We start from the raw sequence: 23,345 nt of genomic DNA, 5'->3' as shown, positions 1-23,345 counted from the left end.
AAATCCTCTGTGGGTTCGAGGCTCTGAAAGCCCTAAGCCAGTTCCCCAGCAGCAGTAACAGCGCCCAGGTACAAGGGAGGTACAACGAGGCAGAGGACTGCAGAGAAAAAGCCTCCTGCCCTGAGCCTCGAATCCCCACCGTGGGGGGTTCCATGGAGCGCTGAACTGTACCCAAGGTCCCTAAGTTTCGTGACAAACGGCAAAAAGAGCAGGGAATGGGCAGACGCAACCACCCTCCCGCCCGCGTGGGGGCTCCAGCTCCCACTTCCGGGACCACTTCCACTCGGCAGGGGGTCGCCGCGCGCGAACCGCAGTCAAGTCGATCCAATCGCGGCTAAGCAGTGCGCTCTCTACCGAAGTCACGAGGGGGCGCTCGTCCCACCCCGCGTCGGGCCCGGCCCTCGTTTGCGCACGCGCGCTGCCTTTCCTCCGGCGTCCCCGCCCCCCCCCACCAGTTACGCTCGGGCGGCGTGTTTGAGGCATTTTCTGACGTCGTGCGCGGCGGCCGGGAGCAGAGCGGAAGTTGAGCGCGACTCCTGCTAGCTGCGGGGTGCCGGAGGGAGGAAAAGTGGAGCCGGAAGTGTAAGTAACCGGCCTGCCGCCCGGGCTCGGGAGAGGCAGGCAGGGGACGGCGCCGGCCGGGCGGGGTGTGGCCTCGGGAGGCGGAGGGCGCTGCGATTGGCCCTCGGCTGTGGCGACGGCGACGATTGGCTCCTGCGTGCGGAGCGAGGAGAGCAGAGTGGCGGCCGTTGGAATTCAAAAGTGGCGGGTGTGGCGCGGGGCTGGAGGGCACAGGAGCCCGGAGCGCGCGTGCTGTGCGTCGCGAGCAGGCGGGAGAACGCGGGTCCCCGCAGCCCCAGCGCCCTGTCCTCCTCTACTGCGCTCCCTTGACGCGTGTGGCACGGAGCTGGACATGGAGCCGCAGGTGAGTAGGGGCCGACGCGGGTCCCCTGCCCCCGGGAGCGGGGACGACGGCTGACCGTCCAGATGCTGACAGTCCCCGGCTTCCGGCCAGCCTTGGTCCTGCTGGTCCGTGCCCCCCGCGCGGTGGGAAGGGGGGAGGCAGGGATAGTGGAGAAGGCAGGGAGCAGCCCCAGGAGGTCGGAGGGCATCTCTGCCTGCCAGCCCCCAGCTTCAGGGAGTCCCTGATGCCCTTCCTCGCGTTCGTGTCTCCAGGATTTCCCATTTGGCATTCTCAGGCTTGTCTGACACGTTCTCGTCTCTCCCTTCCAACCCGCGATTGCAGTGTGTGATTGAGACGGGGGAGTTCGGAGATGACTCCGCCTCTGGGGAAATGGTGTCTGAGCCAAATCCCGGCTGATGTCCTGTCGTCTCTTCTCTCCTTATTGCTGCCGCTTCAGGATATAGGAAGGGGGGAGAGGGAATGGTAATCTCAATTGAAGGATCTCTCATTTTCTCTCCTTCCCCAGGTTTTGCAGAGATCTCTGCCCAGTGAGACTGGTTGACTTAGTTTCTTCTCTTATCGGTGCCCTGCTGCACCCCACAACCATCTGCAGCCTCCCCTCTCCATTGGATAGAGATGTGTGTGTGTGACAGTGAGAGTGTATTGACTTCGGGTGCCAGAAAGGGCTCCTGCCTGAATCCTCTGTTTACTAGTGTTTCACATTCAGATTTACTGAAAGTCAAGTTTCAACCTGAAGAGATACTCATTGTATCCTGACAGCCAAAGAGCACAGCAGTGTAATGTAATAGGGGAAAAGAGTAGAAGCCTTCTCATATTTATTCATCGAATATTTAGTAAGCACCTAGTATGTGCCAGGCACAGTTGTAAATACGGCAATGAAGAAGACAGAGATCCCTGCTATCATGGAGCTGCCATTCTATGGGGAGACAGACAATATGTAATAAATAAATTATATAACTCTATTAGAAGGTGGTAAGTCCTATGGAGAAAAGGAAAAATTCAAGTAGATTAAGAGGGAGGGAGGAGGGCAGGATAGAGTGTTAGATAGAGTGGTTTCAGTAAGCTCCCTTAAGGTGAGAGTCGAATAAAGACTTGAAGGAGGTGAGGGAGATAGGCAAGTGGCTGCTGAGGGAAGAGCATTCCAGGCAGAGGGAATCTGCTAGAGAAGTCCCTAAAGAGATGTATAGCAAAGCTGGAACAGAGCGAGCAAGGGGGAAAGATGGAGGAAGGGAAGTCAGATAATGGAGAGTGAGGTTGTTGATCCCACTGCTTCTTGTAGGGGCGGTTGCGAGGACTTTGACTTTGAGTGAGGTGGGGAATCATTGGATGGTTTTAAGCAAAGAGACAAGATCTGTCTTACATTTAAGAGGATCACTAGCTGCTGCATTGAGATTAGATTGTAGGGGGGCAAGGATAGATACAAGAACTGTTAGGAATGAGGTGGGGTTTCTCAACTTTTATGCTATTGACGTTTTATTGTGGCGGGCTGTCCTGTACTTTGTCCAATGTTTAGCAGCATTCTTGGTTTCTACCCACTGGATACCAGTAGCAACCCCCACCTAATCATGACAATCAAAATGTCACTAGAGATTGTCAGATGTAAAATCGTCCCCAGTTGAGAACCAGTGGAATATGATAATCTAGATGAGAGAAGATGGTGACTTGGATCGGGGTAGTAGCAGTGCAAGTAGTAACATGTGGTCAGATTTGCAGATAGAGTCAGCCACACTTTGCTGACATTAGGTGCGGTATGTAAGAGGACCAGAGGACCTTGGGTGTTTTGGCTTGAGCAACCGAAAGATGGAGTTCTGTCAACTGAGATGGAGAAAGGTGCAAGAGGAGCGAGTTTGAAAGGGGGTTGGAAATCAGGAGGTCAGTTTGGATGCATTAAGTCTGACATGTTTATTAGACTTCCAAGTGGAGAGACGTTGAGAAGGCAGTTCCGTATACACTGAGGAGCTGGGTCTGGGCTGGAGATATAAATTTCGGAGTTGTCAGAATATGGATGGTTTTTAAAGCCATGGGAATGGACTGGAGTGTGGATAGAGAGTAGAAAGACCACCAGTAAAGTTTGGAGAGATGAGGAGGATCTACCAGTGAGGTAGGAAAACCAAGAGAGGATGGTCTCTTGGAAGCTAAATGAAGAAAGTGTATTAAGGAAGTGGGAGCGATCAGTGCTGCTGATGAGTCAAGAAACATGAAGATGAAGAATTGACTTAGCGACACAGGGTTACATGTGACCTTGAGAGCAGTTTTGGTGGGATGGTGGGAGAGAAAGCCTGATTGGGAAGGGTTTAGGAGAGAAATTGGACACAGTGAATACTATATAGACACACTTTGGAGGAGTTTTGCTGCAAAGGACAGCAAAGAAAAAGGGTAGTAGCTGGTAGAGAAAGCAGAGTCAAGAAACTCTTTTTAGGTTGGAAGAAATAATAGCACGTGTTGTGTACTGACTGGAATGATCCAGTAGAGAGTGAAAGTCGATTGTGCAGAGGAGGGAAGGAAGCATGCCCCAGTGCTGTTCCTGAGGAGGTGAGGGGGTGGGGTTTGATGCACGCCTGGAGGGGTTGCCTTAGAGCAGGGCCTCATCTCTGCTCTGGGAAGTGGGGATAGGCGGGGTTGGATGAATGTCTGGTTCTCTAGAAGGTTGAGTGCAGATGTGTATTGTGGAAAGTTGGAGTCGTTGTGTCTAGCTTTATAGATGGGAGAGGAATGCGTACTGTACTCTTTGGAGTTGTCCTGAATGAACAAACTTTTGAACACATTTTCTGAACCCACACAAATTCTAGGGAGGTAGGTCTTTAGTGTGGTAGTGTAGAGAGAATGAAGAGCGTGGGTTATAAAAAAAAAATCCAGTGTTGGACCTTGGAACACTTAAAGAAAAATTTGGTTTTCCTACCACATTTGATTAAACGAAATTAAAATAAGCATTCCTTGTGCACATTTCTGCAGGTGACAGGAAAAACATACCACCTTCTTTTTCTTTTTCATTTTTATTTGTATAGAAACCAATGGTTTGGATGTATTACAGTTTAAATATTAAGTATTATGTAAGTATTCCGCCACTCTGGTTATATAGTTGTGAACAAAACTTCTTACGATGCTCACAGTCTAATGTAAGGAAAGACAATAAACCAATAAACTAAAATTTAAAAAACCAGGGTATCAGGTCGTTTCACAGTTTCTCTATAGTGATGCTGAGGGAACATCCTTGACTGTATCTCATTGTCTCACAGGTAGCTCAGACTCACTTTCCCAAAGGTGAACTTAGCATCTTTTAGAAACTAGCCCTTCGCCTACTCTCGGATCTCTCTGTATCATTTCTTACAACTGCATGTGAATCTATTATTGTTTTAAAATGAAAAGTTTATTTAAAAAACAAAAAACAAAACCAGCTCGTCTTCCTGTGATCTTGGTCGCTGGAGCCGTGGCAGGCATCCTGGAGTTAGCTTGGACTCCTGTGTTTCCCCTGCTGCCGGCCCTCTTTCTCCCTCCCCCAGGCCAGCCCCCAGTTAGGTCAGTACTTGGTTTCATGTAATCCAGCCCCTCATCTTCATCCTGGCCTTCTGTGAGATGGATTTCTCCTTAGCCCTCAAACTCTTAGAACAGTCCCTTCAACTTGAGTTCCGTGAGAGGTAAGCTCTAATGCCCTAAGGCATCCTTTGTGTCAACAATTAACTGCTCTCTTAGGCACCTAGAATAGTAAGAGCTTATACATTCTCGGGAGAATTGAGAAAATGGATCATTTTCTGTAGAGCTTAATTCTCCTGTGGTACCCCAGTTTGGAGAGGCTGCCCTCGAAAGTAAGCTCTGGGAAGGCAGGGGCTCTGTGCTCCTTACTGTCACCCCAGCACCTAGCACGTCTGGTACAGAGCAGTCTTTCAACAAATCTTAGTGCAAGGAGTCCTTGTCGAATGGAGGAATGAGGGAATGATGCAGTCTCTCTGCCCATGACACCCTTTATCTTCTACTTCCGTTCATCTTTCACCTTACAGTTCATGTTTTCAGTACAGATCTAGTCATATTACTCTCCTGACTAAAAATCATCAGGGTCCCTCTTGCCCTTAGTCAATCGCAGACTCGTTGTCATGGGATAGTGAGCGCCACAATCTTTTCCCTTCTGCTTCTGTTCTCATCTCCCCACTTTCCATGCACATCCCTGTGTTCAGCTGAATAGAACAGTTTGTCATTCCTTACCTGCATCCCTCCTTACTTTCTTCCTGGAATGCTCTTCCTCAGCTCAAGCCAATCAAGCCAGCGCTTTTTCATCCTCAAGCTTGGCATCAAAGTACCTTTTAGAAGTGTTCTCGGACACTCTCCCCATCTAAACTGGATGCCCACCCCCTCCTCTGGACTCTGTTTGTGATAGCACTCGCTAAAGTTTTAATCATCTCTTTAAATGCTTCTCTTCCTCACTGTCCCATGAGCATCCTGAGGGCAGGGACTACATCTGTTACTCCAGAACTCAGATCGTTTCCTGGCACACACAGGCACTTAGTAAATATTGAATGAATGCACTAAACTGAAGACAGAGAGAGACTGGCCTTGGAGTTAAAAGTTGCCTGCAGTGAAAGTCAGAAGCTGATCTATCCATGGTGCTTTCCTGATGATGGCATAGGAGTAGGGTGACCAGTCGTCCCGGTTTGCATAGGAATGACTGGTTTTCGCACTGAAAGTCCTGTATCCCAAGAAACCCCCGAGTCCTGGGCAAACCAGAATGGTTGGTCACCCTGTGTGGGAGTAACTGTGGGGTGGGCGTAATCCCAAGACACTGAATTGGGCTGCTTAGAGGAGGGGAATCTCTCTTTCTTTCCCACTGCCGCCACCTCATACCTGTACTTTGGTCGTCTCCAAACTGGTCAAGCTACTTCCTGGTTGTCCCCATGCAAGTCTGTCTACTTACAACTCATTATTATTCTTTATAATAGGCTCTTTTGTGTATTTTTCACGTGCCTAATCAGAAACTGTATCTGGCTCTCCAGGGAGCCAATATGCCGGGCTAAAGCCTAAACTCTTCCCTAGCTTGGCATCAAAGACCTACGAGGCAGTGTGCTCTAATGGTTAAAACCATGGCCTCCAGAACCAGACTGTCTAGATTCTAACCCTGCTCTGCCTCTTACTCGCTGATGACCTTAGACAAGCTGTTTTACCTTTCAGTGCCTTCTTTCCCTCATCTGCAAAATGAGACTAATAATAGCACCTCCTTAGTGGGCTGCTGTGAGGATTGAGTAAGTCGATACAGACAAAGCATTTAAAACAGTTCCTAATACATGTTACTTGCTCCTCCCACAGTCTCCCACAGTCTTCAGCCTTATCTATCTTCCACTCTCTCCCTTATTTATGATTCTCAGCTGTAGCTAAAAGGTCCTATTGGTTTCCCAGCCACACCATGTGCATGTTTGAGGTTTTGCCTTCTAAGGGGTGTCCATCTCTCTGCTTGTTTAGGTACTGCCCTTAAAGTTAGCTGAAGTCCAATGTCCAGCCAGCTTTTCCCTTAGAGATTGCTCCCACTTTCGCATTATGTCCCACTTTTCTTCACGCTTTTTGGCTGGCACATAATCTGTGAGCTCCAGTTTGTGGCACAAGAGGTACTCAGTTAAAGCTTGTTGGAGGTGATGTTGAGAATCAGGCCAGGAAGCCAAAAAAGGGAGTTCTTAGGACATGTGGGCTCTAGGGTCTTTTCTTAAGGGTCTCTCTTTTCCCAGCAGAGGTCACCCTTGTTGGAAGTGAAGGGGAACATAGAGGTGAAGAGACCCCTGGTCAAGGCCCCTTCCCGGCTGCCTCTCCCAGGAAGCAGATTTAAGAGGGGGCCTGACCAGATGGAGGATGCCTTGGAGCCTGAGAAGGTGAGCTGGGTTTGGAAGGCTGTACATGTACCTGAGTGTGTGTGTGAGAGAGTGTAAACCAATCAGGGAGAGTAACTGTGGACCCCATCCTTGTCTTTCCCCAGAAAAGGACACGAGGCCTGGGCACAGCACCCAAAATTGCCACATCCCGCCCCAGAGCACCAGCCCTCACCACAGTGCCACAGACACAAGGCCAGACCGCAGGTGGGCTCTAGGGGTGGCCAGAGGCCAAGGACACGGAAGTCCAGTGCTCTTGAGCTCAGTTATTTCTTTTATTTCAATTTTAGCTTATTTTGAATAGGTAATAAGTTTCACTTGTTTCCAAATTCCAACAGCATAAAGGTTGTTATACAGTGAGAAGTCTCCCTCCTACCCTGTCCCCTGCCACCAAGTTCCCTCCCCAGGGGCAGCTGTGTGTCCTCCTAGGGCTGTTCTGTGGGTACTCAAGCAAATATGGACATGTTCCTCGACATTCTTTTATACAAATGGTAGCACACTTTATACCTGATTCTGCCCCCGTGCTCTTTTTTGCTTACCTTAGTCCAACTTGTTTCTTGGCATGTTGAGTAATTTCTGGTCCTCAGAAGGGTATCTTTAGGAGCTGGCCAGACTTAGGGGAAGAGGGAAGTTATCTTATTTCTGATCCTTAGAAAAAGCAGCTCCTCTGCCCCTAGCCAGCCAGAGTACAGGACAACCTGAGAGTGATCGCTCTGCCTTTTCCTCTCTCCATCTCCTAACAGCACCAAAAGTTCCCAAGAAGACAGGACCCCGATGTTCCACAGCTATTGCCACAGGTAATAGCGCGTAAGAGCTGGGGCCAAGAAGGGATTTGGGGGCATATGTTAAGGGAGAATGATGGAGTTGGAAGGACACTGGTGCTGTAATTCCTTATGTCGATTCCCCAATCCCATAGTGTTGAAGAATCAGAAGCCAGGCCCTGCTGCTGTTCCTGCCCAGAAGCCTGGCAGTAGGTGACAAACATAATCATTGGGTGAGAGGCTGGGATAGGGAAGAGGAGGGGGTGAGTACCAGAAAAATCCAATTGGTCTCTTCCCTGTCTGGAGGGGAAGGAGATGTAGCATCAGGTGTGGAGGCCCTAAAGGCTAGGAGGGAGGAGAGACAGAGAGCCAAGACTTCCTGACCTTTATCCTTTCTGTGCCCATCTTAGCAGCAGCTGCTCCTTCCATGCTGGGGGGGAAGAAACCCAGCAAACGTCCGGCCTGGGACTTAAAGGGTCAGTTATGTGACCTAACCGCAGAGCTGAAATGCTACCGTGAGAGGACTCAGACGCTGGACCAGGAGAACCAACAGCTGCGGGACCAGCTCAGGGAGGCCCAGCAGCAGGCCACAGTCCTGGGGGCAGAGCGCAGGACACTGGAAGGGGAGTTGGCCAGGGTACAGGCCCAGGCTGAGCAGGGCCAACAGGAGCTGGGGAACCTGAGTGCCCGTGTCCTGGAGCTGGAAGAGCGGCTAGGCACGCAGGAGAGCTTGGTACAAGAGCTCCAGAAAGAGCAGTTGGGATTGCAGGAGGAGCGGAGGGGACTGGCTACCCGGCTGGAGGAGCAGGAGGTAAAGGCCAGCTTCTCCCCAGATGCTGACCCTCCTTTCCAGGTTACCCTGAAGTCGCTTTGGGCTTAGAATCCCTGACCACCTCTCTTCCACAGTACCCTTCTGTCCTCTACCCTTCTCCAGCCCAGCCCGCTCCTGACTCTCTCTTGCTTTCTGCCCCACTTCTCCCTCTCCTTGACTCTGTTTTCATAGCTCCCCCGGGATCTGTGTCTCCCCTGCTCCTCTCTGCCCTTCTCTCTTTCTCGAATAAAAATCCCCATGCATTCTCTCTCCCTCTTCTCACATCCGTTTGACTCCTTGGTGTGCACCAACTAGATTGAATTACTTACAGTCTCTCAAATGGCTCAGTTCTCTCTGCAGAGCATTTTGCATATGTGCTTCCTTCTTTGTGGAGCGTTCCTTCTGTAATCCGTCCTTCCCTTGGTTTACGCCTAGAATTATGGGTGTCAGCCTAGATATCATCTTCCTTCTGCCCCTTCTGGATATTCCCATAGCACTCTCTATTCTAGCACCATGATTCCTATTTTCTTATCTCTTTCTTTACCAGGCTGTAAAGTCCCTGGGGGCAGGGACTGCCCCAACTCCTGCCCCCACGCTATCATGACTTATTCTTCTTGGTTGCATCTCACCCTTTGTGTGTCTTCTGTTCTGGGCAGAGGAGGCTGCAGACATCAGAAGCAGCTCTGTCAGGCAGTCAAGCGGAGGTGGCATCTCTACGTCAGGAAACTGTGGCCCAGGCGGCCTTACTGGCTGAGCGAGGAGAACGTCTCCATGGGCTAGAGATGGAGCGTCGACGACTACACAACCAGCTCCAGGAACTCAAAGGCAACATCCGAGTATTCTGCCGGGTCCGCCCTGTCCTTCCAGGGGAGCCTACCCCATCCCCTGGCTTCCTCCTGTTTCCCTCCGGCCCTGGTGGGCCCTCTGACCTTCCAACCCGTCTCAGCCTCTCCCGGTCTGATGAGCGGCGTGGGACCCTGAGTGGGGCACCAGCCCCCCCTACCCGCCATGACTTCTCCTTTGACCGGGTGTTCCCACCAGGGAGTGGACAAGACGAAGTGTTTGAGGAGATTGCCATGCTTGTCCAGTCAGCCTTGGATGGCTACCCAGTATGCATCTTTGCCTACGGCCAGACAGGCAGCGGCAAGACTTTCACAATGGAGGGTGGGCCTGGGGGAGACCCCCAGGTGGAGGGGCTGATCCCTCGGGCCCTGCGGCACCTCTTCTCCATCGCTCAGGAGCTGGGTGGCCAGGGCTGGACCTACAGCTTTGTGGCAAGCTATGTAGAGATCTACAATGAGACTGTCCGAGACCTGCTGGCTACTGGGACACGGAAGGGCCAGGGGGGTGAGTGCGAGATTCGCCGAGCAGGGCCAGGGAGCGAGGAGCTTACTGTCACCAATGCCCGATATGTTCCTGTCTCCTGTGAGAAAGAGGTAAGCACTGATGGGCATTGGGATTGGAAAATGGGGGAAGTGGGCAGGGTGACACAAGATGGAGTTGGATGGAGAAGGGAACATGAGAAAGTTGAAGGATGAAGGAAGGGTGAGGTGTGAGGATAGATTGCCACATTCTGTTTTGGCTGGTGGGCTGTAAGGTAGATCTTCCTTAATAGAACCAGGGAGTGGAGAGGAGCGATGCATCTGCTGGAGGGGGCGTGGCGCTGGCCCTTTGCCCATTGCATCTCAGGTTTCATTTCCTACTACTCTCCTTGCCCAATTCACTCCAGCCATTCCGGCCTCCTGGCTGTTCCTCAGCCTGCCAGCCACACTCTCGGCCGTCCCTGGCCATCCTGTCTAAAATTGCAACCCTCACCCGCTCTTTATTTTTCTGTTTTATTTTACTCCTTAGTACTCTGAGACATACTGTGCATTTTACTAATTTATTTTATCTCTTCACTGGCTAGAAAGAAAGATCCAAGCGGGCAGGTGCTGACTCTTGTTCATTGCCGTACTTGACATTGCTGTGTACTGACTTCTTGCCTTCCTTTGCCCCTTGCTGCTCCCCATCCCCAGGTGGAGGCCCTGCTCCATCTGGCCCGCCAGAACCGGGCTGTAGCCCGCACAGCCCAGAACGAGCGGTCATCACGCAGTCACAGTGTGTTCCAGCTGCAGATCTCTGGGGAGCATGCTGCACGAGGCCTGCAGTGCGGGGCCCCCCTCAGTCTTGTGGACCTGGCCGGGAGCGAGCGGCTAGACCCTGGCTTAGCCCTTGGCCCTGGCGAGCGGGAACGCCTTCGGGAAACACAGGCCATTAACAGCAGCCTGTCCACCCTGGGGCTGGTCATCATGGCCTTGAGCAACAAGGTGGGAATGGGGTGGGGGCAGGTGGGACCTGGGGATAGGTTGAGGCTGGCCATGCTGAACTCTGTCCTATCCTAATCATCTGTCCCCGTCAATTCTCTAGGAGTCCCACGTGCCTTACCGGAACAGCAAGCTCACCTACCTGCTGCAGAACTCTCTGGGCGGCAGCGCTAAGATGTGAGTGATGGGGCAGGTGGAAGGCGTCAGGTGGAAACTGTGATGTTGGGGTCAGGGTGGGAAACAGAAAACAGTGGAGACCTGGTCCAGGCTCCACCCAGCCACTGATGCTGGAGTTTGGCCCCCTTTCCTCTCTCCACAGGCTCATGTTTGTGAACATTTCCCCGCTAGAAGAGAATGTCTCCGAGTCCCTCAACTCCCTTCGCTTTGCCTCCAAGGTGCGGTTACCTCCAAGCCCGGGCCGTGTCAGGACCCCTGGGTGCCTGTGGGCTTCTCCATCCCAACCCCTTCTGTCCTTTAGGCTAGGGAGCACATTCATCTAGAAAGGATTTATATTTGCCAGGCATCTGGGGCATTACTCACTTGGATCCATTTTTTACCTATTGGCTTTGGGGGTTTTTAATTAAGTTTTTAAAAATAGGTAGTTAAAAGGTCAAAACTAATAGAAAGCTAAACACAACAAATGAAGTTTTACCATCACCCCTATCCACCCCATCCTCCCTTCCTGTCCTAGGAGATGTAGTCATTTCTATCATTTATCATTTTACTTATCCTTCCAGTGTTTCTTTTTGCAAATACAAGCAATATGCACGTGCTCATTCCTCTCCTCATATAAAAGACATCTCTCATCCTCTGTCTCTCATACATATGTGGTTTTGATTCACAAGATAGCCCCAGGATTACTCCTCAACAGCACACAGACATCATCCCATTATTTTTACCTCTGCCTAGGACTCCACTGTGTGGTTGCACCAAAGTTTATCTACAGTTCCCTCTCCTGGACACTGGGATTGTTTCCACCATTTTTCTATTACAGACAAGGCCACATTGGCTAATCTTGTACACATGTCATTTTGTATTTCTTTAGTCGCATCTAACTAGGGAGAGATTCCTTGAAATGGGATTGCTGATCAAAGGAGACTTAGAGGTTTTTCAGACCATTCCAAACAGTGTGAATTCAGCCTTCAAACCACACGAGGGTTAGCCGTGGCCATCGCCATGAATTTTCTAGGAGACTTATGCTCCCTCCACTAGAGTTAAGTCAGAAAGTTCTTTAGTGTCTGCCTCCGGAGGGTGATTTTTCCTCTGGTTACCCATCTTCCTGAGGGGATAGCCCTGCGATAGCCCTGGCTTTGTCCAGGTCTCTGCCGGTGAGCCCTGCTGCTCCTGGGCTTCAGCCCCGGTGGCTGCCGTGGAAACAGCCACCTCCGCACCCTGCCCTCGGCTTCTACTTTGAGCAGGATTTCTCTTGCTGTCTTGCAAGTTCAGTTAAAGTTATATCAACATCATTAACACCCAACAACTTGAACTCTTTCATATCCTCTAATACCCGGTTTACGTTCAATTTCACTTGATTGTCTTAGAAATGTCTTTTATATGTTAGGTTTGTTCCAATTAGGATTTAAGCAAGGGCCGCCCATTTCATTTGGTTGAAATTGTCTCTACGAGAAACTTAAATGTATAAAAACCCCACCCCTTTTATGGCATTTATTTGTTGAAGAAATAGGGTCATTTACCCTATAAAATATACCACCTTCTGGATTTCAGTTGGTTGCTTCCTCTATTATCCCTAATTTTTATTATCTGGTAGTTAGATTTGGGGGCTTGATTAGAGCTGAGTCAGGTTCAAATTTTTTGGCAAGAAAACTTAGATGGTGCAATGCACTTTCTATTGCATCATATCAGGAGGCACCTAAGAGCTGGTTGTTCTAGTTTTAATGATATAAAAATTGATCATTGGATTTGGGTGTTGTCAGTCTGATCTGTCCATTTTAAAACTCCCTGTTGACTTTTTCACCTAGTGATTTTATCAAACAATGATCATACCTAGATCTGTTATTTTACCAGGGAGTTTTAAAATGGTGATTTTCAAATTGTTCTACATTTATTAGTCATGATTTTTTTTGTAAAGAACTTCCCCTTGCCATCTATTTGGTTATTCTGAAATTCAGTCCCTATAGAAAAGGCAGGAGAAATGCTGGATTCTTTATCAATTTTCAGTATTATAAGTTTATATCCTGGCAACTTCCAAAAAGGTAACCAGTGAATTTTTATCTGGGGGGATCATTTTACAGATGCCTGTGTATTTGATAGATATCCTTTGCAGTAGTTGTTCTTTCTGACGCTCAAATTGTCACATCTTTGGCCAGTGGGAGCGCCTTCAAGTTGGTTCCTGTGTCCTTTAGAGAGGTCCCCAGTAATCTTTATTCTAGATTCTTCTTGTACATTTCCTGCCGTGGACTTGGAACCATTCATTTTCCAAAGAGCCTTCTTTCCTCCTCTCTGCTCCTGCGGGGCTTCCATCCCTTCTCAGGCCTTTTCACCTCTTCCAGACCCTGTATGCCTAGTGGGCACAGCAGAACTCACCATAACTGAGGCCAGCCTGAACCTCCTTCCAGAGCCCTTATTTCAGTATTCTCTGAGGGCAGCCCTAACCGTGGGGGTTGGGAGGAGATCTTGGGAAAACTATTCTGTTGGTTACTCTAAAAACTTTTTTATTCTGTCTAAATCTCCTGCCCACAGGTGAACCAGTGTGTGATTGGCACTGCCCAGGCCAACAGGAAATGAAGACAGATCCAGATCCTCTGTGCAGGGGGGAGGGGGGCGGCTGAGGGATGCTTTATTGGGAGGGGTTGCTGTGTTACCTGGGCTTATCAAATGAAGTTTTTTGTTGTTTTTTAAAAAATAAAGATTGTATTAGCTGTTGCCCAAGAAGGGAGATATTTTTCATATCTGTAAACATGGGGACTGTGAGTCTGTCCGGGTCGGCCAAGCATTTGTGTGTTTCGCAGGGCGAGGGCTTCGGCTTGTCTCCCGGACGGGCCGTCCCCTGGCGCCTGGGTGGCCTTCAGCTCCCCTACCCTCCCCGTCGTCCGTATCCAGGAGGTGTGCGCACTAGCCATCCACAGCCCTCCAGTCACTGGTTGTGCGTCCCCCTTGCCCCGGCCATCCCCGCCCCGGGCAGGCACGCTGCTTCGGCGAGGGTGGGAAGCGGGGCACCCAGGCCCAGGGGCCGGGCCCGCGCGCGCGCCGTCCCACAAACCGCTGGCTCTCTTCTCCCGCCCTTTCCCTGCCTTCCCGTTCGAACCGCCAGGGCCGGCCCCGCCCGCTGCCCATTGGCTGGCTCTGGGTGGCGTCACCGCCTCGGTAGTAACCTCGGGGCCTGTGCCCCCGCCCTGGAAGCGCGGGGCGGGACGCAGCCCGCCGACTCCCTCGCGCCAACCGCCAACGGCCGCCGCCCCATGAGGGCGGGGCTCAGCGCTCCCAGGTGCCGCGCGCGGGAGGGGTCACGCGTGCGCAGAAGCGCGGCAGTGGTGGGGGGACGACTTGCCACGGGGAGGGCGGGAGGGGGCGGGGCACTCGAGGGAGGAGGGCGTGGCGGGGGCAATGGGAAGGGTGAATGGAGGGCGGGGTCGTGAACTGGGGCCGGGGGGCGGGGCTTGAGGTGACTGTGGAGGTTGGGGGGGCAGTTAACGGATGTGGCATGGGGTGGGGGCCAGTCGGGAGGCGGGCGGCCGGGAGGGGGGATTCCCTCCTGCCCCGAGGGCGGGTGTCCCTTCGGAGGAAGGGGCTGCGGGGATTCCCTCTCCCGCCGGGTCCGCCCGCCCGCCAGCCCCAGCCGCGGAGAGGCAGCCGCACGCTCGGCGCCCTCCAGGCCTGTTGGAGGTGAGGGAGGTGGGGTGAGGTGGTGCCCGCCCCCCCGGCTCCTCCTTCCCCCAAGTCCTCCCCTCCCACCACCCTCCGCCCGAGCCGGTTTGTCCCTCCCCTCCCCTCCCCTCCCCTCCTTTCCCCCGCCGCCTCCTCCTGCCGCTGCTGCTGCTTTGGCTGCTGCGTCATACGCCCCAGAGCCGCCGGGACGGAGGGGCTGGGCCTGGGGACCCCCCGGCCTCTGCCTGCACGCCCCACGACGCCCAGGCGTGCCCTCCCCGCGCGGGGGGTTCGCCTCGGTCCCCCACGTCTGCCTCTGCTCGGCTCTCGGCGGCCCCAGCTGTCACTGGTAAGGAGGCGGCGGGAGGCGCCCGTGGGGGGGCAGGGAGCCGGGGGTCGGCGCGCAGGGCGCGGGCGGGAGAGCCTCGCCGCCCTGGCATCGGGTCCGGCTGGGCCGACTCAAGTCCCCTCTCGGACTCGCCGTCGTGGGGAGTAGAGACCGGGACGGGGACACGCCCCCCTCCCGGGGCACTCAGGGAAGTTATCTAACCCGGGGGCAGGGAGCCCCGAATTTGAGGGTGACCTGACATAACCTGGCATCAGGACGATTGTTCTGAATGAGACACGCAGGCCCAGGGAGGCAGCCGTTTCTACTCTGGAAAACCTCTCCAGAAAAGCTCCCAAAACACATCTGTGGGTGACAGCACCCCAATTATGATACCTCTAAACAGCAAGAGAAGGTGACAGTAGAAACTGAGCGGTAACCTTTGCTTCTGCAACCATCGTTTCTGCTAAAATCTCAAGACCAGGATATAATATCCCAGGGGAGCTCTGTAAGCTGGGAATCTAGAGAACTAGGTTGGGGGGGTGGTTAGGGAAAGGAGAGCTAGTCACTGGAGTTGGAAGAGCAGGAGTCAAAAAGCTCGTGAGGGGTGCGGAGTGGTTTCCTATCTGGGTGTCTCAGGGATTTGAAGACTAGGGGCGCAGCCGCTTGAGCCCTTGAGAGAAACATAGCCAGAGAAAACATGGCCAGTCTCTCAGCATTCATAACCTCCTCCTCCCATCCCTCTTCTGACTAGGCCCCCCCAGGATGCAATGGCACAGCCCCCCCGGCTGAGCCGCTCTGGTGCCCCCCCACTTTGGGACCCAGCTTCCCCTGCTCCCACCTCAGGCCCCAGGCCTCGACTTTGGGAGGGTCAAGATGTGCTGGCCAGATGGACGGATGGGCTGCTATACTTGGGGACCATCAAGAAGGTAAGACCTTTGACCTCTGACCTGTCACCTTTTCCCCATTCCGCTTATCTAGTTCTGGTTCTTGTTTCATCCTCTGTGCTCATCCATTCCAGGTGGACAGTGCTCGGGAGGTGTGTCTGGTCCAGTTTGAGGATGACTCCCAGTTCCTGGTTCTATGGAAAGACATTAGCCCTGGTGAGACCCTAGAGGCCTGAGAGTGTACCTCCCCGGAAAACAGAAACCTGGCTCGGGGACAGAGAGGGGCTGACAGACAAACCCCCTGACACTGTTCCTTCACAGCTGCTCTCCCTGGGGAGGAACTCCTCTGCTGTGTCTGTCGCTCTGAGACTGTGGTCCCTGGGAACCGGCTGGTCAGCTGTGAGAAGTGTCGCCATGGTGAGACAGGAGGACACGGGAATGGTCCAGCTTGCCCTGGTCCTTCCAGGCTACTTCTGACCCTTCACTCCAGCACTGGTCCCCAGGCCACTGCTCTTGCCAGTCTCCTCAACCATGTAACCTCACTCCTTTCCAGCACAGGCAGAGGCAGCCATGGAATCGGGATGTGTGAGCTCTGCAGGCAGAGGGTGGTTCAAATACACCCTTTTGTAATCGTATGACCTTGGGCAAGACCCTAAACCTGTAGGAACCTCAGTTCCCTTACCTGTAAGATAATGGTAATACACAGAGCCCAGCAGGACCATGGTCAAGGATTAAGTGGGACGGATAAGACTCTTCCTGTCCCAATACCTAGCACACGCAGGTTGAAAATAAGGCTGTAATACATGTACAGGTTGTAATAAGTGGTCTACCATCAATATTATCATTATTCAGCTTATCACCAGGACTGCCACGTTCCAAGGGCCCCAGCCCCTGGAGAGGGAGAGGGCACATCCTGGGTCTGCCGCCAGTGCGTTTTTGCCATCGCCACCAAGGTAAAGACACCTTCCTGTGGGAGCCTCCCACTCACATCCTCTCCCAAGCCTTTCCTCACTCCCCTGAGGTGGCCCACCTGTTCTGTCTCTGCAGAGGGGGGGTGCGCTGAAGAAGGGCCCCTATGCCCGGGCCATGCTGGGCATGAAACTCTCTCTGCCATACGGGCTAAAGGGGCTGGACTGGGACGCTGGACATCTGAGCAACCGGCAACAGAGCTACTGTTACTGTGGTGGCCCTGGGGAGTGAGTAATCAGAGGCAGAGGGTTAAGGAATGAGTAATGTGGTGGTGGCAGAGGGAAATCCTAGGGAGTGAAGGAGAAAAAACGGTGAGGGGTGCTGAATGGGGTGGAAGTAGGTGGTGAGCAGGGTTTGGGGCAGTTAAGGGGGGAGTGTCTGGAGGTCACTAGTCCTGTGTCCCCCTCAGGTGGAACCTGAAAATGCTGCAGTGCCGGAGCTGCCTGCAGTGGTTCCACGAGGCCTGTACCCAGTGTCTGAGCAAGCCCCTCCTCTATGGGGACAGGTGAGACCAGGCCAGACTCGCTAGGAGCCCAGGGAGCCCTCCTGCTCTGCTCCACCCTCTCAGATCCCTTCTCTTCCCCACCTCTGAAGCCTTCCCCACCTGTTCACCCCGTCCTTGCTTGTGAGTCCTTCATGGCAATGGTATGGTCTCCCACATAAGGTATGTTCTCTCCCTCTTGCTCACGTCCAGGTTCTATGAGTTTGAATGCTGTGTGTGTCGGGGGGGCCCTGAGAAGGTCAGGAGACTACAGCTTCGCTGGTGAGCTGGATTGGGCATGACCTCAAGCTAACTCCTCTCTCAGCACCCCCAGTATTTCACCCTACATGCCCCAACCTCCTACCTCGGGACTCCCTTGGCTTTTGTAATGCTTCCACGACCTTGACAACTCAATGTTTCTGCAGGGTGGATGTAGCCCATCTTGTCCTCTATCACCTCAGTGTTTGCTGTAAGAAAAAATACTTTGATTTTGACCGTGAGATCCTCCCCTTCACCTCTGAGAATTGGGACAGTTTGCTCCTTGGGGAGGTAAGGGGTATGAAGCTTTGGGGGTTAGGGTGGAACAGGGAGATGTGAAGAAAAGGGGAAGGGAGGGTTCACTGCTTTCCTGACCCCATTTTCCTTCCTCGCCTGCAGCTCTCAGACACCCCCAAGGGAGAACGTTCTTCCAAGCTCCTGTCTGCTCTCAACAGCCACAAGGACCGGTGAGTTGGAAGGAGGCTCAGAAAGAGATGGAGATGTGGATGTGGAAGCCTAGGAGGGGAGGGGCCGCAAGCTACCTGGATCATCTCTGAAAAGGACTGAATGATGGCATAAGAGGGGTCTTTTTCTATAGCACTGACCCTATATCATTTCTCTCCTCACCCCAGTTTCATTTCAGGGAGGGAGATTAAGAAGAGGAAATGCTTGTTTGGTCTCCATGCTCGGATCCCTCCCCCTGTGGAGCCCCCTACTGGAGATGGAGCCCCCACCAGGTCACTGGTCCAGGGGGGATGGGGTATAATCTGGGGGTATATGTATGGAGATGGGGAGGTCTTTGGGGTGTCCGGGAGGGGGCTGGGGGGATAAGGAGGCCTCTTACAGCTTCCCTTCAGGGCAGGGCCCTGGGGGAGGGGTCTCACGTCCCCTGGGGAAGCGCCGGAGGCCGGAGCCAGAGCCCCTGAGGAGGAGGCAGAAGGGGAAAATGGAGGAGCTGGGGCCACCCTCAGCAGTGCGCAATCAGCCCGAGCCCCAGGAGCAGAGGGAGCGGGCTCGTCTGCAGAGGGCACTGCAGGTACAGGGGCAGAGGGAACGCCATGGGGCAAATGGCGGTGTGGGAAGCAATCAAGGATTCTCTCTCAGTCCTTTGCTCCTTCTTCCAGGCCTCAGTGTCTCCACCACCCCCCAGCCCTAACCAGAGTTACCAGGGCAGCAGCGGCTACAACTTCCGGCCCACAGATGCCCGCTGCCTGCCCAGGTGAGTGCTCCTACACCCAACCAGATGTGCTCCCTTGGAACCTCCCCTCCAACTATCTATATCCTCTGGACTTTCTCACCCCAAATTCTTTTCCCTCTCGCCCTTGGCTTCCCACTTCTTGTCTTAGAGAGACTTCTAGAACCAGTGTCTGATCCCCAGTATTCTGGGGATGGGGGTTCCTTGGGGTAGTGTTTGAGCTCTGCCCTTCTCACGGGGAGAGGGTCTGTTCCCCTGCCTCAGGTCCTGACTTTCCCCCTCCCCAACCCCAGCAGTCCCATCCGGATGTTCGCTTCCTTCCACCCCTCTGCCAGCACCGCAGGGACCTCTGGGGATGGTGAACCCCCAGACAGGTGAGATTCTACCCCTTTACCTGTCACACCCCTCTTCACCTCTGTGTTCTTAAGTTCTCAGTGTCTGTCCATTTCTTCATTCCTCTGATCCACATGGGGCATCCACTTCTGGTCAGTCTTCATCTGCATCTGGACTCACAATTGCCCTCTTTCCCTAGGTCACCCCTGGAACTTCACATTGGTTTCCCCACAGACATCCCTAAAAGTGCCCCCCACTCGATGACTGCCTCATCTTCCTCAGTCCCAGCCTCCTCCCCAGGTCTTCCTAGACGCTCAGCTCCCCCTTCTCCTTTGTGCCGTAGTTTGTCTCCTGGGACTGGGGGAGGAGTCCGAGGTGGGGTTGGCTACCTGTCCCGAGGGGACCCCGTCCGGGTCCTTGCTCGGAGAGTACGGCCTGATGGCTCTGTGCAGTACCTGGTTGAGTGGGGAGGTGGGGGCATCTTCTGAACAGCCTGCCTCTGTCCACCTCCCCATTCACACACACCGGCACTTTCATACCCTGACCTCTGACCTCACCTACAGCTGGGATGTACCTGGGGAGGTAGGGGGTCATTCTCCCTGCTGCCCAGGCTGGAATCCAGGTGGGGGGCTGGGGAAGAGGCTCTCTCTTCTCTACTCCCTTCATGATTCCTGACCCTTCCCCCATCCCTCTTCCCATTTCCTTTGATGTTATTTTGTTACAGCTTTTTAAATATTTTTTAAAATTATTTAACCCCTGGGGACGGAGACTGAGGGGGGAGGGGGGAATGATAAAGGATCCCAGACTCTGTATGATTAAAATAAAGATAAATAAACAAATCCAGCATCCCTGAGTCATTGTGAAAGATAGGACTAGACTAATTTTCCCAACCAAATTTCCATATGTGACAAGGAAAAAGGCAAAAGGCAGCAAGAACCAAAGATAGGATTTATTAGGGTGCCATCACCTGGAAGTCAGAGGGCACTGAAGTGTATGAGGGGAACATGGCAGGAACAGGGCTCATCATGGTTGGACTGTGCTGGAGTCAGAAATAACTGTCACCTGGCGCACCCAATTCAGGTATGGGATGTTCCCCTGCTCCACAGGCAATGCAATCACCTCGGCCACTTCATAAGGGTGCACAGAACTGTGAAAAAGATGGGGGCGATCACTCAAAGACTTACCCAAAGGAGCCCACCCCCTCAGACTGCCCAGCAAGTCCCACCACACAGTATACACCCTCCCCCAACCCATCTCCAAGTTCTCACCGAACAAAATCTGTCAAAGCTGGAACCAAGGAACTTTGGGTTTTAATCATCTAAGGGGTGAAGACAGACATGGTTGAATCAAGGGGTGGGGGTGATGGATTTCAGGATCAGGTGAGGGATAGGGTCAAAGGGGTCAGCCAATTGACGTTTTGTTGGGTGGGGGAATGTTTCTCACCATCAGCACCTCACTGTCCTCCTCAATCTTTCCTTTCCACTCATAGCTGAAAAGGTCAGGGAGAGAGTGTTGTGGGAGAAAAGATTTCCATCAAGGAAAAAGACTGCCAGTCAGCCCCTAGAGTTAGCTTAACCCCCCAACTCCTATGACTCACATGGATGTAATCTTAGGGATGAGGTTGACGCAGGCTGCCAGGTGCTTCTCCACTACAGCCCTGAAGGTGAAGAGACAGCCCCATTCAGAGCGCCCCATGACCCGGATTTGTGCACTGGCAGCCCAGAGACAGGCTTCCCAAGCCGGAGCAGGCAGGAAGCTGCGGGCGGGCACTGTTCTCGCCCACCCCCAACTCTCCCTTCATGATCATTCTTCCCTGCTTCACACTGAGGTCCCCACCTGGCGATCTCCTTGGCAACCTTCTCGTTGGGGCAGGTGACGAAGGCTGCAGAGACGGAGCCGGGAACATAGCCAGAGCCCGAGGCCTGCGAGGGCTGGGACGGGGGGCTTCCTGAAGCCATGGACAGCAGGGCTCGGGGTAGCAACAGAAGGCGGGAGGCCCCAGGCTGCAGCACTGGCATCCAAAGAAGCGACAGGAGCAGAGCGGCCTGAGAGCAGGAGGTGAATTCGGTGTCTCCCCACAAATCCCCCCAGGAAACTGCATCCCAGGAACCTTTGGCTTGGGTAGATACTCAGATTCTGCCCTCCCTCTTTTGCACTCCAAAGGAAAAGGTCCCTGAAGGTCGGAAAGAAACCTGGAAAATTTAAGGCAAAGACTCTCTTTTCACTGCCTCCTGAGGGGCCAACCTCTGGGATGTGGGCGCAGGTGGTGGTCGCGGCTTCAAGGACCGGAAGGGGCGGGGCCGGCCACTCACCCCTCCGCCGAGCAGGATTGCGGAAGCCCGCCCCCGCCGCATGCAGCCTATGCTGGAGGAGGAGGGTTGAATATCAAAAGCCACACGTAACGCCGAGAAAGGCCCCCAAACCCAGGAACAGCGACCTCTTCTTACCTGGGCAGCAGCCACGTGATAAGAAAACAGCGCACACCACGTGACAGTGGAAACCGGACTACCCCGCGCCTCCAGAGCCAGCCAATCCCGGCCCTCACGTGGCCCGGCTTGCCCCGCCTCCTGTTGAGGGAGGAGCGCAGGGGAAATCTGACCAATCGACAGCCGGATCTGCAGACGTGCACAGAAATGGCATGCTCGCTTCCGTGTAAACCGGAAACGGCCAATTGCGGGCTGAGGCGAGCTCCTGCGGCGTTTTCCACTGTCACGTGAGGGGACCGGGCCCCTCAGGCAGCGGGACCTGAATGAGCGACGCGAAGAGGCCAATCACAGGCCAGCCCCGCAGGCCACGTGATGAGAGAGCTGGCGCTAGGAAAGGGGGGCTGGAGACCCCGCAGACTCGATGCGTCAGGTTGTGGAGTGGGGAATCATACTTAACCCCCAGAATGTGCCCAGTGACAGCCCCTGCCCTGTTCCCGAGGCCTTAAGGAGTGGGAGGGTCTGAGCAGATTGAACCTCGGGGGGCGAAGAGAGCGCCCCCTGCCATTTTGGTTAGGACTGACAGATGCTTGGGTTTGGGAATGAACAGTGATGATCTGAGGAGAAGCCAGCTGTCCCTGGGTAGAGGGAAGTGATTAGGCAGGCATGGGCTTGGCAAGACGAAGGCTAGGTGAAGAAAGATGCATTTTAAAAGGACAGAGTGAGACCCTGTAAATGGGACAGAGGGGCTGAGGGCGCCTCAGCCTTCTTAACTGAAACCCCAAAACTAGAGACTGTGAATTGAGGAGGTGGGGGCACATGAGAGCTGCAGGTTAGAGATATGGAGAGGACACCAGGAAGTAGTCATGGTCCTTTTGTCCCTTACACCCTTCCTATTTGACTCTCCAGGACTGGTCTACCTCTCAGCCTTGGGTCTCCTTCCATTAACCCATCCCCCCAGGAGCCAGGACCTGCCCTACATAACCTCCCTGGGGCCCAAGCACATCCTGTGACCCAAAAATGGAGAGAGGGGCCAATGAGAGGAGAGACAGGTGGGGGGAGGCAGCAGAGAAAAAGGCTCTTGCCACTCCCCTTACCCAGTATCCCCCCAGGGTCTGGGGTCTCCAGTCTGTTGGGTGGGTGTGACCAGGCTGATGTCAGTGTTCTCTCATAGCTGCCTCTCTGGGGTTCGGATCTCCCTGAGATCCCTGCTTTGGGTTTGGAGTTTGTCTCTGAGATGGAGCTCTGTGGGGTCTTTCAGGATTTGCCTTGGGATCTTTCTCAGGATGGAGTTTCCTTTTTGTTTGGGGGGTTTCTGTGTCTGCAATCAGTCTCTCTCTGAGGTCTTTCAAACTCTTCTTGATGTGTTTGGGGTTTCTGAGTTCTCCATCTCTGGGCTAGCTGAGTGTCTCTTCTCTCTCTCCCTTCTCTCCTTACCCCCCACCCACCCAGGTCTGGAGTGTCTCTGTCTCTGAGTCTGCAGTTTCTTTTTTCTGAGATCTAAGACCGGGGTCTCTGATACCTCTCTCTGGATCTGAGTTCTCTAAGACCTAATTCTAGGTCTAGGTTCTTCTGAATCTGGGTCTCATCCTTTTCTCTGAGTCTCCATCTCAGGTCTTGGTGCCTGAAATCACCATCTGAGTCTGGAGTCTAAGATTTCTGTGGCTGTGGAGAACCTTTTTGAGACTGGACGCTCAGATTCTGACCTTTTATCCCTCTCTCAGGGGAGAGTCTGGGGTCTTTTTTTTCTGAAATTCGGGTCTCTTTTCCTCTAGATTTTGGGTTTGTGCCTCAGATTAACTCCCAGGGGGTAGCAAGGTATCTTTCTCTGGGTCTGGGGTCTCTCGGTCTCAGGGTCTCGGGTCTGCATCTTTAGAACTGCTCTCTCTCTCTGGTGTGTTTTTGAGTTAGGGGTCTCTCTCTCTCTCTCTGGTTCTCGCTGAGTAGGGGTGGGGGCTGCAGAGTCTCTCTCTCTCTCTCCTCCTCCTCCTGCTCTCTCCTCTTGC

General features: G+C 53.4%; 4 protein-coding genes across 27 annotated transcripts in view; 3 read left to right on the top strand and 1 right to left on the bottom strand.

The window, feature by feature from the left end:
• The first annotated feature begins 310 nt into the window (after positions 1 to 310).
• Positions 311 to 13,532, top strand: KIFC1 (kinesin family member C1). 16 transcript variants are annotated; one of them, XM_014846318.3, is made up of 11 exons: positions 311 to 582; positions 6,634 to 6,771; positions 6,876 to 6,975; positions 7,512 to 7,565; positions 7,685 to 7,738; positions 7,940 to 8,340; positions 8,997 to 9,776; positions 10,356 to 10,646; positions 10,747 to 10,820; positions 10,963 to 11,038; positions 13,344 to 13,532. In XM_014846318.3, exons 2-11 carry the CDS (start codon positions 6,745 to 6,747, stop codon positions 13,386 to 13,388), a joined length of 1,902 nt encoding a protein of 633 aa, XP_014701804.2. In that variant the 5' UTR covers positions 311 to 582; positions 6,634 to 6,744; the 3' UTR covers positions 13,389 to 13,532. The 16 variants fall into 16 exon arrangements, with proteins under 16 accessions (XP_014701804.2, XP_070371206.1, XP_014701801.2 ...); XM_070515105.1 differs by having other exon boundaries at positions 510 to 582; positions 7,685 to 7,762; XM_014846315.3 differs by having other exon boundaries at positions 510 to 925.
• Positions 13,533 to 14,271: 739 nt separating this feature from the next.
• Positions 14,272 to 19,755, top strand: PHF1 (PHD finger protein 1). 3 transcript variants are annotated; one of them, XM_014846306.3, is made up of 15 exons: positions 14,272 to 14,817; positions 15,548 to 15,722; positions 15,815 to 15,896; positions 16,002 to 16,097; positions 16,533 to 16,633; positions 16,728 to 16,876; positions 17,059 to 17,154; positions 17,344 to 17,412; positions 17,556 to 17,679; positions 17,788 to 17,855; positions 18,021 to 18,125; positions 18,235 to 18,424; positions 18,513 to 18,607; positions 18,880 to 18,957; positions 19,116 to 19,755. In XM_014846306.3, the coding sequence occupies exons 2-15, from the start codon at positions 15,564 to 15,566 to the stop codon at positions 19,402 to 19,404; spliced, it is 1,701 nt and encodes a 566-aa protein (XP_014701792.3). In that variant the 5' UTR covers positions 14,272 to 14,817; positions 15,548 to 15,563; the 3' UTR covers positions 19,405 to 19,755. The 3 variants fall into 3 exon arrangements, with proteins under 3 accessions (XP_014701792.3, XP_014701791.3, XP_044632344.2); XM_014846305.3 differs by having other exon boundaries at positions 18,877 to 18,957; XM_044776409.2 differs by lacking the exon at positions 17,059 to 17,154 and having other exon boundaries at positions 14,319 to 14,817; positions 18,877 to 18,957.
• A 90-nt stretch (positions 19,756 to 19,845) lies between these two features.
• Positions 19,846 to 21,565, bottom strand: CUTA (cutA divalent cation tolerance homolog). 7 transcript variants are annotated; one of them, XM_070515100.1, is made up of 7 exons: positions 21,364 to 21,565; positions 21,109 to 21,280; positions 20,753 to 20,961; positions 20,514 to 20,573; positions 20,360 to 20,405; positions 20,185 to 20,234; positions 19,846 to 20,063 (listed from the first exon to the last, which is right to left on the bottom strand). In XM_070515100.1, the coding sequence occupies exons 3-7, from the start codon at positions 20,932 to 20,934 to the stop codon at positions 19,940 to 19,942; spliced, it is 462 nt and encodes a 153-aa protein (XP_070371201.1). In that variant the 5' UTR covers positions 20,935 to 20,961; positions 21,109 to 21,280; positions 21,364 to 21,565; the 3' UTR covers positions 19,846 to 19,939. The 7 variants fall into 7 exon arrangements, with proteins under 7 accessions (XP_070371201.1, XP_014701794.3, XP_044632347.1 ...); XM_014846308.3 differs by having other exon boundaries at positions 21,229 to 21,280; XM_044776412.2 differs by having other exon boundaries at positions 21,161 to 21,280; positions 21,364 to 21,528.
• A 29-nt stretch (positions 21,566 to 21,594) lies between these two features.
• SYNGAP1 (synaptic Ras GTPase activating protein 1) overlaps positions 21,595 to 23,345 on the top strand; it is a 33,252-nt gene continuing 31,501 nt past the window's right edge. The window contains exon 1 of the mRNA XM_070515091.1: positions 21,595 to 21,772. Coding sequence (XP_070371192.1) covers positions 21,715 to 21,772 — 58 coding nt within the window. The 5' untranslated portion in view covers positions 21,595 to 21,714. The remainder of the gene's footprint in view (positions 21,773 to 23,345) is intronic.

The sequence above is a fragment of the Equus asinus genome, chromosome 8, assembly GCF_041296235.1.
Source record: "Equus asinus isolate D_3611 breed Donkey chromosome 8, EquAss-T2T_v2, whole genome shotgun sequence".
Taxonomy (NCBI): domain Eukaryota; kingdom Metazoa; phylum Chordata; class Mammalia; order Perissodactyla; family Equidae; genus Equus; species Equus asinus.
This window is presented reverse-complemented; position numbering and strand designations above follow the sequence as displayed.

What these genes read in the sequence shown, in the direction of transcription:
- CUTA (XM_014846308.3), bottom strand. Translation starts at nt 21,270, where the DNA reads ATGCGGCGGGGGCGGGCTTCCGCAATCCTGCTCGGCGGAGGG. An exon ending in CAATCCTGCTCGGCGGAGGG is followed by an intron (nt 20,962 to 21,228) that starts GTGAGTGGCCGG and finishes TCCTGCTCTCAG; the next exon opens with GCCGCTCTGCTCCTGTCGCT. An exon ending in GCTTTGACAGATTTTGTTCG is followed by an intron (nt 20,064 to 20,184) that starts GTGAGAACTTGG and finishes TCTTTTTCACAG; the next exon opens with TTCTGTGCACCCTTATGAAG.
- PHF1 (XM_014846305.3), top strand. Translation starts at nt 15,564, where the DNA reads ATGGCACAGCCCCCCCGGCTGAGCCGCTCTGGTGCCCCCCCACTTTGG. An exon ending in CCCCTCCTCTATGGGGACAG is followed by an intron (nt 17,155 to 17,343) that starts GTGAGACCAGGC and finishes GCTCACGTCCAG; the next exon opens with GTTCTATGAGTTTGAATGCT. An exon ending in CTCAACAGCCACAAGGACCG is followed by an intron (nt 17,856 to 18,020) that starts GTGAGTTGGAAG and finishes TCCTCACCCCAG; the next exon opens with TTTCATTTCAGGGAGGGAGA.
- KIFC1 (XM_014846314.3), top strand. An exon ending in TTCCACAGCTATTGCCACAG is followed by an intron (nt 7,566 to 7,684) that starts GTAATAGCGCGT and finishes CCAATCCCATAG; the next exon opens with TGTTGAAGAATCAGAAGCCA. An exon ending in TCATGGCCTTGAGCAACAAG is followed by an intron (nt 10,647 to 10,746) that starts GTGGGAATGGGG and finishes TCAATTCTCTAG; the next exon opens with GAGTCCCACGTGCCTTACCG.